General features: G+C 37.3%; 1 protein-coding gene and 1 long non-coding RNA gene across 3 annotated transcripts in view; one reads left to right on the top strand and one right to left on the bottom strand.

Annotated features, from left to right (window-relative positions):
- The window catches only part of luzp2 (leucine zipper protein 2), a 155,057-nt gene that overhangs the window by 10,283 nt on the left and 132,375 nt on the right, over positions 1–12,399 (bottom strand). For both annotated transcript variants that reach the window (XM_085154362.1, XM_085154366.1), the window contains 2 exons: positions 9,043–9,117; positions 8,312–8,479 (listed from right to left, as the gene is read on the bottom strand). In XM_085154362.1, coding sequence (XP_085010488.1) covers positions 8,312–8,479; positions 9,043–9,117 — 243 coding nt within the window. The remainder of the gene's footprint in view (positions 1–8,311; positions 8,480–9,042; positions 9,118–12,399) is intronic.
- On the top strand, positions 9,527–10,829 carry LOC146525298 (uncharacterized). Its single transcript, XR_014873153.1, has 2 exons — positions 9,527–10,437; positions 10,515–10,829. It is a non-coding gene; the product is annotated as an uncharacterized LOC146525298 (long non-coding RNA).

Raw genomic sequence — 12,399 nt, 5'->3', positions numbered from 1 at the left:
AGGAAAACAAGACGGACAGTCAGAGATGAAAAGGTTTTCTCTGGAGGTAGTAGAGCAAACCATATCGCTACCACCTGAAATGATGTCCGCATAGAAAACATGACTTTTGCAAGGTTGATGCACTTTAAAATCAGCAGTGCTTGAGTCCAAAAAGCAAAAACACACAAAAACAAGCAAAAAAGTAAAATAAAAGTAAATAAAAATGGATACGGGTTTCTGGAGAGTTACATGACAGTCATCATTTTGCTATTGAACAGAGGAACATTATTTGTCATACTGACAAATAATGGTATGGTCTTATGGGAAATGACTGATAACTTCTCAGGAAAAAGCAAAAACCTAGACTATAAAAATATTAATGTTCCTCATTATCCCACTAAACTCCTGATGTCATTTGAAACGTGATTTATAGCCTGTTTTTGGATGATATGACTGATCTGGTGAACATTTAAAAATTTTACATACTTGCTTTAAGTAAGAGGCACTTAGAAAAAAATTATGAGAAGTGGTTGTGGTTAAAGGAGTAACTGTTGTATATAAATAAACAGACAGATAATTTGTTAAAACACAATCTTGCATCACACTGTCAATGTGTTTAGAAGCCAAAAAATATGCTTACAAGTGTAGATTCTTAGCTTTAATTTGAGAGTACAGCACAAATGGACATATATTAATTTGGCATCCCTATTTTTCATGAGACAAAATATAATTTGACACTCAAAAGCTTCATGGACAGTTGCAGATGATTCCATTATTTCTTCAATAATTATGGAGGTAAAAGTTCTGGAATTGAAGGAAATGTGGCATTTGGGATCCTTATATGAGGATATGACCATGGATGAATTGCATGGATTCCAGTGACCATGGATCACAGAAGCAGCTGCATTGATTTTATTTGGTTGAGAAAAAACAAACAGCAACTGAAGACGGCTGCACTAAAGGCATGGCAAAGCATCACAAATGAGGAAATCCATTCTTTGGTCATGTTCAGGAGATCCAGACTTCAGGCAGTGTTTAACAATGATTCCAGTTTATCACTTTATAATAATTTCTTTCAATCCCTTGAATAAAAGCTTAGGATCTACACTCGTGTAGATGCAGACATCATCTTTTCACTCATCATGCCATCTTGTCTGGTAAGGACCAAGGGTTGAAATATTAATTAGGCTTGTTATACCAGATCTTTCTCCCAAAGTCTGACTGTCTTCTGCAGCTAGTCTTCTGCACAAGGCAAGTACACTTTAACTGGGTCAAACGTGGTCTCTTGAGAGCGTAAAGCAAGACAGTTGCAAGATGAACATAAGCAATCTTAACCTGTCAATGTCAAACGCTATTCTTATTGTGTCAGCTGAAGCAACATCTTTTTAGGCAGGTTCAGGAGAACTGACATTAGTTGTGGAAGTGACCACATTTGGGTGAACATTTCATACACAATTGCCGAACTTTTGACAGCATCTGTCAGAACCAGCCACACTCTCCATTCTCACCATCTGTTTGTCTCTCCACAAGGCCCCTGATTTTTCAGCAGAGCCTTAGTGCTTAAAAGCAGCAGTTTTCCAAGTAACACTTCATAATAACCACCATTTCTAATATTACAATACTACATATAATATTATTTGATAAGTTGTTAAACTTTCATAACATGTTAATTTGATGCTAGCAAACAGTTCTGCTACAAATAGATACTAATTAACAAATTATTTCTTATTACCAATTTGAATTGATTAATTTTGTAAAGTATTCTGTTATAACTCCACGGACATACATGAGTTATATCATTCTGAAGGCATCTGGATATACATAGAAATATATTTATTCAATTATTAATAAAGCTTGTTGTGATAAAGCTTTCAGTGGTGCTCACTGTGAGCCTGCCTTTAACCAAACATGGAGTGAAATTAAGCAAAAGGTGAAAAGAAAGCTGAAGAGTGACTGTTAAAGAACATAGACAAATATGCTGAGTTGTGATTATTTGCAACTATTATTGAGATTAACTTACCTAAGTGGGTTTTTGGCAACATTGTTTGGGTCTTTTTTTTCCTTTTGTAGAACACAAATTTGATTCTATCGCAGTTTTTGGATTGTCGGCTCGCTACTGTCTAGTCTTTGCCTGGGAGAGATGGATATCCTGTATAATTTTTATAGACAAGGAAACAATCATAAAAGTAAATAGTAAGCGCTTAGAGCAGGGTAATGAAATGCCTGATTTTCCTCCAGCCCAGTACTCTGAGAATCTAAGACATCATCTCCTATTACTTTGATGAAAATTGCATACTATCAGACCACAAGACTTGGCTCTCTCCCCAAGACTGTTAAATATGAAGCAACTTCCACTTCAATCCTGCTGATCTTTGCATCCTCACACTAATGAATCTTTCACCAGCAAGAAGAGCTTTGTGTGTGTGTGTGTGTGTGTGTGTGTGTGTGTGTGTGTGTGTGTGTGTGCGTGCGTGCGTGCGTGTGTGTGTGTGTCAGGCAGGGTCTGAGAGAGTCTTATCTGTGGTGTCTAACAGAGCTTAAGGCCCATTACGGTAACTCAAACTACGAGCGTGACACTCAAAGTGGTGTCACAGAGTGCTTGAACAAACATCCCTGCACTTAAGCACTTTAGGTTTCACAACACAAAGCAGATTTTAGTATAAATGTGCTGATGAAATTCAAGCGTTTGAATATATGTGATCTCTTTATATGTGATATGTGATTATATGTGATCTCTTTATATGTGATATGTGATTATTTGTGATCTCTTTCGTGCTAATTTTTGTAATTTTTCACATAATGTTAATAAAGTTATACCGTCATTGGTTATCCATAGCATTCAGCATACTCTATAGTATATTTTTCAGAACTATTCACATTCCTTTAATTAACGGAATAAACATACACTATTTAAGGTATTTAGGATAGATCTATTTTGTAGACATTCCTAAATTAATCAACAGTACACCATTATGCTGTCAGTGTACTCTGCTGTAAGGAACTTTTTTTAAACTTATCACACTAATGTGTTGGTCCTGACACAATTAAGTTGCTTTTCATTAGACTTGATTTCTTTCTGAGTGGGTCAGAATCACACAATCTGCGGCCAGGCGTCCCTAGAATGACCGTCACCATGACAGAAACCTGTTTAAATACTCAAGCGCATTAGCACTTGGTTTCCTGTAGGATATGCCTATAGTAACTAATGTCTATACCTTGATAGTGTAGCAGGTCTTTTTAATATTTTTATTATTTTATTTTTAATGTATTCTTCTTATTTAAAATGCAGAGCTGGAGAAGAGCTGGATTGATATTGCGAAGAACCTCATTGGTAAAGAGCACCAGCATGTAAATGTGACCATCCCCAGGAAGTTTTACAAAGATTCACAGCTAATCACCTAATTCTGGTGAACAGTAAAAACTGACTATCTCGCCTCATAGAGTACACACTGATGTTTTGTCTTGTTTCACGGCTGCTTTTGTTGTAAGAACTGCAACGTTATTGTTATTATTCCACATCTTGAATACAGGATACATATAGGATATAATTTTGCTCTCTTATCTGTGTGATTCTGCTAAAAAAAACCCAACTTAGCTCAAGCAGGTGTAAGAGCTGTCAATTACCGCCCTCAGTTGACAAGCCGCCAAAGTTTGAGAGAATGAATTTTGTTTTTGTTTTATTATTTTACATTTTTAGTGAATCTTGAAAACTCATTCAAATTTGGTTGGTTGTTTAATAACACATTGTCTCTTGGAGTGACACATGTTTCTGCTTTACATGGATTAAAAGATTAAAAGTAAGTTGAGGAAATGAAAGACTTGAAACAGCTGCAAAACAACAGGGATCCCTTCTATAATAAGTTATTTTATGTATTGCACTTCTAAGCTACAATAAGAAAATCTTATACATGCCTCAAAATTACAAAAGAACCTGGGGTAAAATAAATAACAGTTACACAAACCAAGTGATTTCATGCTGTTAGATACAACAATGAGGAATGCTAAATTATTCTTAGAGCTAAGTTCTCGACATTTGTCTCCACAGCTGTGGAACATTTGGCTCTTTTATGCCCTGTAAGTGCTACTGTATGTGGTTTTTTTCTTATTGCGTAATATGAGTTAAATTTGGCATTGAATTAAATGGGATCTGACCCACCTCCACATATACAGGCGGAGTGGACAGATGGAGCACCCCAGTAATTTTCACTGTGAGGGCACGCTGAGATTTATCAGACAGCCCATCAAGTGTACAACAGCAACAGGAGATAATGAAGCCAGCAACTGCTCACGAGTGAAGTGCTGCAATTTGTATGGTAATGAAGGGGGAAGTAAAAACTTCATTAGCATAAAAAAATCAACCCACACCTTTCTTGAAATTCCTGTACTTGTCTTTTCTTTTGTATGATGCTGATTTTGCTCCTGTACTTGAATGTACTGGGCTGTATGTCTGAAAGGCAGATATGGGCAAATGCATAGTCAGATGAGATCCTTTTGTTTTGACCAAGGAGGGTGTAAACAGGAAGTGTCAATTATAGAATCTTGGTTTATATGATGCCACAGCAAAGGTACTGCAATGGCGCTGGCGTGGATGGTATTACTGAAGCATGATTAAAAAAATCCTCTAAGTGGCATGTCAAATCTCTTAGGCACCCACGATAGAGACAGAGTAAATTGTGACTGCTTTGAGGAGAGAAAAGCCTCTTAAAGCCAGAATTGCTCACCAGTATCATGGCAGATAAGACACAGCGGCGCTGTGGCCGACTTGATGATTTCAAAGTGACTGCAGCGACTGCTTTTCAGAAATCAGAACTAGCACAATCTCTGATTGAAGTTGACATGACTGCTTGATAGGGGGTAAAACAGCCATGGGTAATAAAAAAGTATATTTTCAAGAAATAACAGCGATCTATATATTGCTGTATGCGAGTTATATATCTTTTGGGGTTTTTTCTTGTGCACAGAGCCACAAAAATACTTGTAGGAATGTTTAAAGAACAAAATACAACTGCAATTTGACACTTGTCATTAGTCTTAAAATGTGGTTCAGTAGGAAAACAAGACACAATACCCTCACCAAAAGCATAATCCTACTTGTAGGATGAATCCTCTTGGAAGTCACCTTGTTTTACTCCTAAAAAGGATTAAATCCTGAGCCCTTAGTTGAGTCTGCTGTGACCCTGACTTTAAGAGGCTCCAAACAAAGACTGTGTCACATTGAGTTAATAATTTTCATATAGAACAAGTCCAACATCCAAAAAATTCCTGGAAAGCCCTAAAATAATAGTGTTTTTCTTCAAAATCTATAGAACAGAATACAAAGACTGACATAACTATTTAGACTGCCGCTTGATTTAGACATGTTATTATTCTGAACAACCGCTGGAAGTGTGTTTGCCCAACTGTTATATTTGGTAGTAATTATTTCCTGTGCTATTTCTCTCTAGAGAGTGATACTCGGGGCATCAGATTGACAAATAGCCACTTGAAAAGAAGGTAATAATCGCCTAACTCTTAAATTCATATTGCAGACAGTGCATTATGCGTGCTCTGATGTGCGGTGAGGTGAATATTTTGGCACAGAGTTATATTCCATGATGTCACTAAGTTTCTGTGTGAAATGAATTTCAATTTGAAAGTGTTTACACAAAGGGAAGAGGCAAAAAACTGCAGCCTGCTTTATCTTATCTGGAAAGTCAGAGGGAAAATTATACTGCACCATTACAGAAGCATATCCCAAATCCAACTTTCTTTCCACTTTACTTTTGGCTCTGCAAAGCAAACTTATCTCATTTTTATCCTACTTTTCTGAAGAAACGGTAATATTTGTGTTCGGACTGACAATCAAACTGACTGCATACTGTAAGACAAAGTCTATGCCATTTTTATTACATACAGATACACTACATGGACTGTACTGTTAATCAACATATTACAGTGGGGAAAATACTGATTTGATCTCCTGTTTTTCTGTAAGATGGCAGTCTGGTGACTGGCTAGGCCACTCCACAACCTAAATGTGCTTCTTTTTTTGTTCCTCCAAACACAGTGGGATACAAAAGAGCTTGACTGTGGTTTCATTTGACCACAGCACTTTCTCCCAAGCCTTCTCTGAATCATTTAGATGTTCACTGGCAAACTTCAGACTGGCCTTCTTGAACAGGGGACCTTGCTGGCACTGCAATCCATCATGGCGTAGTGAGGGACTATCTGCCTTCAGATCGTTAACAAGCTCCTCGCATGTAGTTTTGAGCTGACCCACTACCTTCCTCACGTTCATCTTCACCCCATGAGGCAAGACTTGCAGAGACGTTCAGACAAAGGGCATTTTAAATTTATTCCATTTCTAAATAATCACACCAGCAGTTGTCCTCTTATTATCAAGCTTCTTCTGATGGTCTGGTAGCCCATTCTAGCCTTGTGCAGGCCAGATGGGCACATAGCCAATCTGTGGGAGCCAGAATTCTGACTGAGTTGTGGGGGATCAAATACTTATTTTACTCACTGAAGTGCAAATTTGTAATTTGCAACTTTTATGGGAAGTGTTTTTATTTCTTGGATTTCTGATTGATAATCTCTCTCTCTTTATTAAAACAAAACTACCATAAGAATAGGGATTGTTCAATTCCTCGAAAGTGAGCAAACTTCCAAATTCTGCAGGGGATCAAATAATTATATCCCCCAGTGTATATCTACAGGAAACCCATGCAACAACTGATGTAACTAATAAGACTGAAAAAACCCCAAAACCCAAACAACAATTGCACTTTCCTTTGCTTGGCATGTTGCAGGGCACTATTATTTTGCATACTGTCTCGCTGACACAGTCTGGTGATGTACTTAAATGGAGCACAGCCATTGTTAATGGTATTAATTACACCTGCGCCTTTCCTGATATGGCAAGTCAAAATGTCAGCTGTGAAAAAGGCCCATTGGTCATGCTTCTGGTAACATGAAAGGGCCGTAGAATTACATTTTGTATTCAGCCTGAATTATTCATTCAAGACTACTGTGAATGAAGCTGCCTTGGGAAAAAATCGTTCCAACAATGCAATCAGCCATGATTAGAACGTGGCTCCATGTTACAAATGTTGTTGCTCTGATTTCTTTTGATTATAGGTGTAAAAACTACTAGCACCATTACCTCATTAGAAGACTGTAATTCTGGTTAAACTATAATAGTAAAGTGGAAGCTTAAAATATACTTTCAAGACCATGTTGTACTAAAATCTGTTTTGAAAGTCTCAGAGTAGCACAGATAGTTGATCTAGCAGTTTGATTTTATAACTTCTGTCAGGACTGAATTCATATCAAGACTTAAAAGAACAACTGACAAAGATCGGGGTTGATTAGCAGCAAAATCAGGAAAAAAGAAAAAAAAAGAAAAGTGCAAGTTTCCTCACCAGATGATGTAAAATGCAAGCAATTAAATACAGCAATTTTTCATATAGATTTCTTATATGAAGTTTCCATAATTAGGTATTAGTGTTTCTTAGTGTAATAGTGTTCTTGACTGTTTTAATGTTTTTTTGAGGGAGTTTAAAATCAAGAAAAGTAAACATGCACTAGTAAAAATTAAAATTAGGATACTGAAAGTTACCATTATTAATCATTCCAGCAATGAGGATGGATAATAATGGTAATAATGATAATAATAATAATAATGGATAATAGTGGGGAAAAAGATCTGCAAATGTGAAGGAACTTGTTGAACTTGGAACTAGCATACGTACAGAGTAGGATTTTCAAGAAATTTGATACTCACACACAATTGATATTAAAAATTGTTAATGTGTAGGATACTAATTTGTAACAGTATGACAGCAACGGTGCAATCTTCACCTTTTCTACATGACACACTGCAGGTGCCTGCACACCGCCCCTCCCCTCACTATCAGCTGAACAAATGAAGAGTAGCACAACAAATCTGGCAAAGCATCTTAACGACTGACATCCCGGTGTTAATGAAGAATTTTGAGAAGATTTGCATCACTTAAGTATGAAACAGTTATAATAAATCTTGACCAGTGCACACATTGACGTTAGCCATTTAAATACTATTAGCCATCTGTTAAGTTATCATTAAAGTAGCAGCTAGTGACTATGGCTAATAATAAAACACAAGGTTAATGTTGGAGTTAGGCAGAAAACATTATCAGTATAGCCCATCTGCAACTTTAATAGATGGTATTACAACTCAATTACTTGTGCTGTACTATTGTTCTAATTTTTAGATGTTTATTTCTTAAGTTGTATTTTACAATATCTAGTTCATCTTTTTGAAAAAACATTAAATAAATAAAATAAAGGAGCTCTGCAATGAATTCTGAATTACCTTGGCATGTGGCTGTTGAAAGGTGACTCTAGAGCTGTTGATGAGCGATGAGTATCTGAACAAGTGGGTGGGGGAGGTGGGAAATCTGTGACTGCTACTGGGCTGGTTGTGCAGGACGGCTGAGAAGCAGATGTGAACTGTGTCCTTCAACGCCTTCATTTGAGACTCCTGTCCCCAAACAAGATTACACACAAACAAGACGGTTTCTGAATCACTCATACTGCCTTCCATCCACATGAGAAATTTACTTAAGCATTACAGCCATTTTGCTGACATCCTTTAAAGTGATTTCCGAAAAGCTAGAAGGCATCGTTAGGCAAGACGTAAAGATTAAGAAGTCAATAGAGCAATATGAAGTAATGTGTATTTAAAAATAATTTGCTTTTCATCAATAATAATACACAGGCAAACTATTTGCTTAACTGATGTCAACATCACCTTTATCAGCTCTTTTCTCCCCGTGCAATTTTCACTCATTCAACTTAGCACATCCATAATAATAATAATGCCCCCACAAAATAAATCTTGTGCATGTGTTCAATGTGTTGAAGCTCAACACTGTGATGGGAAAATTGCTATGACAAGCATGCTATTAAACTTCTGCACTTACTTTCATCATTAGATATCCACTCTTTAAAAAAGGTCTTTAAGCAGACTACTATTACTTCACATAATTTATTCATTCGATCATCATCGCTCATCGGCGATACCCCGTCCCCTGTGTTATTCACCTTATCCAGCGCAGTCTTCTCCAGTTCTTCCTTGGCCACAGTTAACTTGTGTTCCAAGTCCATTAGCTGCTGCCCCTGCAGAAACACACAGTTTTGAATCAGCTGAACCTCTCTCTTTGTACTGTGCAAGTAAAGCATTTCTCCAGCTCCACCCCATATCTTCAGCAATATTGATAACAAAAATCTATAGCACAAGGGATTGAAGCTCCTCTTTGTTATTTTGCAGATCATCACTTTTGTTCTTACTTTTTAAATTATCTGTTATAAAACCTGACACACGCACACACAGATACACGCACACACATATAATTCAATCAATTTGCATTCAATTTAAGTTTTACATTTTATTTTATCCTAAATTGACCTTGGAATGTATATACTTAATATTTTTCCATATTAACCCACAAACAAAACTCCACAATGACAAAGCAAAGATCTTTGTTTTTGGACTGTTTTGCACACTTTCCTAACAATGATCCATGGGATGCTTGATCTGAGTCCACCTGTGCCTCACTGAATTAATGGGATATAACTATATAAAGTTTCACAACTCATTATGTATGTCAGAGTGAAAAACTGAGCCATGAGATTGAGTGAACTGTTTACCAACATTGGTACTGCTCCTCAGCTATACACAGTTCTTTGTGGCAAAGGGTCTTCATCAGGTGACCAACCAGGAATCACCGTCAATGTGATAGGCATCCCAGCAATCCTTTTGTGGAAATATTTGTTCTTTTTTATGGATGGTAGGAAGCCAATCCTCCCTGTATCACAGCCCACGAGGAGTTTCCCATAAAGCCCTTAAAAAAGTCTCCAACAGTAAAGGTGAAATCCTTTAGTCAGATGGCCACAGTTCCAAAAAGCTTGTGTGAGCATCACTTCATTATTATTATCCCAACAGTCATCGCAGTGTCAGCAACATCACACCGTAGGGATGTTTTTCCACAATATGGACCAGGAGACTAGTCATAAAGGGAAAGATTAATGTAGAACGAAATAAAGTAATTCTGAAGACCTGAAAATACAAGTGTAGGATTCACTCTTAAAAATGCCAGAAGTGTTTTAGCCAGGCACTAAGTGAAAGTGAAGGATCTGAACTGAAAAGGATACAACTGTCCTTTAGATTTAATAAAACACTAAAAAGCCAGTTGCTGTGTTTGTCATTGTAGAGTATTTTGTGTTGACTGGAGCTGAAAAACAATGAGTCTCATAATGAGTCTTTATGAGCCTGAAACATTAAGATATCAGATACAGTGGACACAATGCTCGAGCACTGAACAACATGTGGATTGGACAGTACTCAGAGGACTCCTCGGGACTATTAAAACTGATCATAGGGATCTCAGTAACCTTCCTAACCAGTGATAATTAATGAATTAATCTGACAAAATCTTGGTTAAGTTTTTGTGAAAACGAAACCTCTTTTTAAAACATTTTATGCACACCCTAGAAGTCATATGAAACCATATAAGCATGAGTTAATTCACAGCAGCACTGAAAAGGATTATATCTGCTTCTTGGATAGAAGAATATTTTAATGTTGTCATTTATAAAAACAGACCCTTTAAAACCATCAAACTTTAAAAAGGAAGTTTTTCTTAGACGTTAATCCTAGGACTGAACAGCACACACAGAAGGGCTGGTTTTAGTAAATGGACCAATGTAACTCCTTATGATGATCAACAGAGCTTCTTCTGAGAAGTCTTCTATTATTGATAAACCTATCCACAAGAAAGAAAAAAAAAAGAAAGCCGCGCTGGGATCATTTGCACGCAGCCTGTGTAAAACTGGCCTTGGTGATGGACTTTAAGCCATAAACTTTTATCGGATGTCTTTACTTGCCTCCGGAAATGATAAACTACAAAGGCTTATATTCTAAAATATCCAAGGCCAGGTAACCCAACAAACAGCAAATACAATCCCTCTCAAGTGTATTAAATTTTAGTGAGTGGTGATGTGACTGATTGATAGCTTTTGGTAAGCTTTATCAACTTGTGGTGTGCGGTACCTCGATGAGTGTCCTGAAAAAGCTGAGAGGCTTGGCATGTTCACTGATTTCATCTAATTTTCATGTCAGTTTCTACCAGCAAAGTGGTTATTTTAATGATGTCAGTTCTACCACTCAATGGGGCGGTAGGAACTGTGTTTAAATCCTTTCTGACAGATGAGACATATAGTGACTCTCAAGGACAGAGCAACAATCAGTCCTATGGGTTTTCACTGAAGCCAGAGAGTCAGATCTCACCTTTAGAAGTTCATGTAGTGGGAGTTTTAGTCAGTTGGAGTCTTAAGGTAATCAGGCACAGTTCATGGCCACAAAGCTTTGTAAAAGCCTCATAAAATCTCTTTGTGGCAAATGAAGATATTCATTAATACACTCTGGAATCACACATTTTGCTCACAAGTACATTTCTTTTAAATGAGGCTCAATATTAGTTTGTTGTCTAAAAGCTCTAAATCCTATGTGCACAGCTTTATAGTAAAGGCCATTACATCCATTACAAAGAGCATCATCAGTGGATAGTCCTTTGAGCTCTGCTGGCGCAACGGCACTGTCCCAGATATGCTGACTTTCAGGGTTAGTGCCCCCAAGTCTGGGGCTTCATATTTTTGTGCTGAGTCCATTATAGAGGTGTGGGGTCAGCGGGGTGCTGTCCACTGGGCTAGATGAGGCGTGTGACGACATCTGTTTTTTCTAAAAGATGTTTTTTCTAAAAGAAACAGCTCTGGGGGTAATTTTAGTGTCACAATGAAGAGTACACTGTGAAAGCTTGAATATGGCTCCTGGGAAGTCAGGGAAGTCGCTCTCTTTTCTTTTAATACTTTTTTTAGTAACATGTTTATGAAAAGCGAGGGAAACTGTACAGCTTACACCTGAGACAAGAGTTGCACTAAAAATGCTGGCTTTTTTCCCTGGTACTCTAGGTTACTCTAGGAAACATGCTGTATCATTTAATCAATTTGCATTTTCTTGTATTTTACTATGAAAAACAAGAAACGAATGAACTAACTAACAAAAAAAGGTATTCTTAAGCTTTGATAAATGTAAGTTTTGGGGCTTCTGCTGTATCTAATCTTGGAAATTAGTTTTCTTTGTTTCTTTTTTTTAAAACCAAGACATTGTGTTGCAAAAGGCACTTTGATAGGGTACAACAGCTGTCATAACCAATTCAATTGCCTCCTGGTCAAGGTGCCTTGACTGACATCCCCCCTGTGATGCTGATGACATTTCTGTATCTTGAGTGACTCTCCTCCACTTCCCCCTCCTTTGGCCCCTGCTGGGCTTTTGATCACAGCACATGGGGAATACAGATGAGTTTTTCAGGAATAGCCAGAGGGATTGGACGTGATGCATTT

Source organism: Neolamprologus multifasciatus, chromosome 1, assembly GCF_963576455.1.
Source record: "Neolamprologus multifasciatus chromosome 1, fNeoMul1.2, whole genome shotgun sequence".
Taxonomy (NCBI): Eukaryota; Metazoa; Chordata; class Actinopteri; order Cichliformes; family Cichlidae; genus Neolamprologus; species Neolamprologus multifasciatus.
The sequence above is the reverse complement of the archived record's forward strand: the minus strand, read 5'-3'. Positions and strand labels throughout refer to the sequence as shown.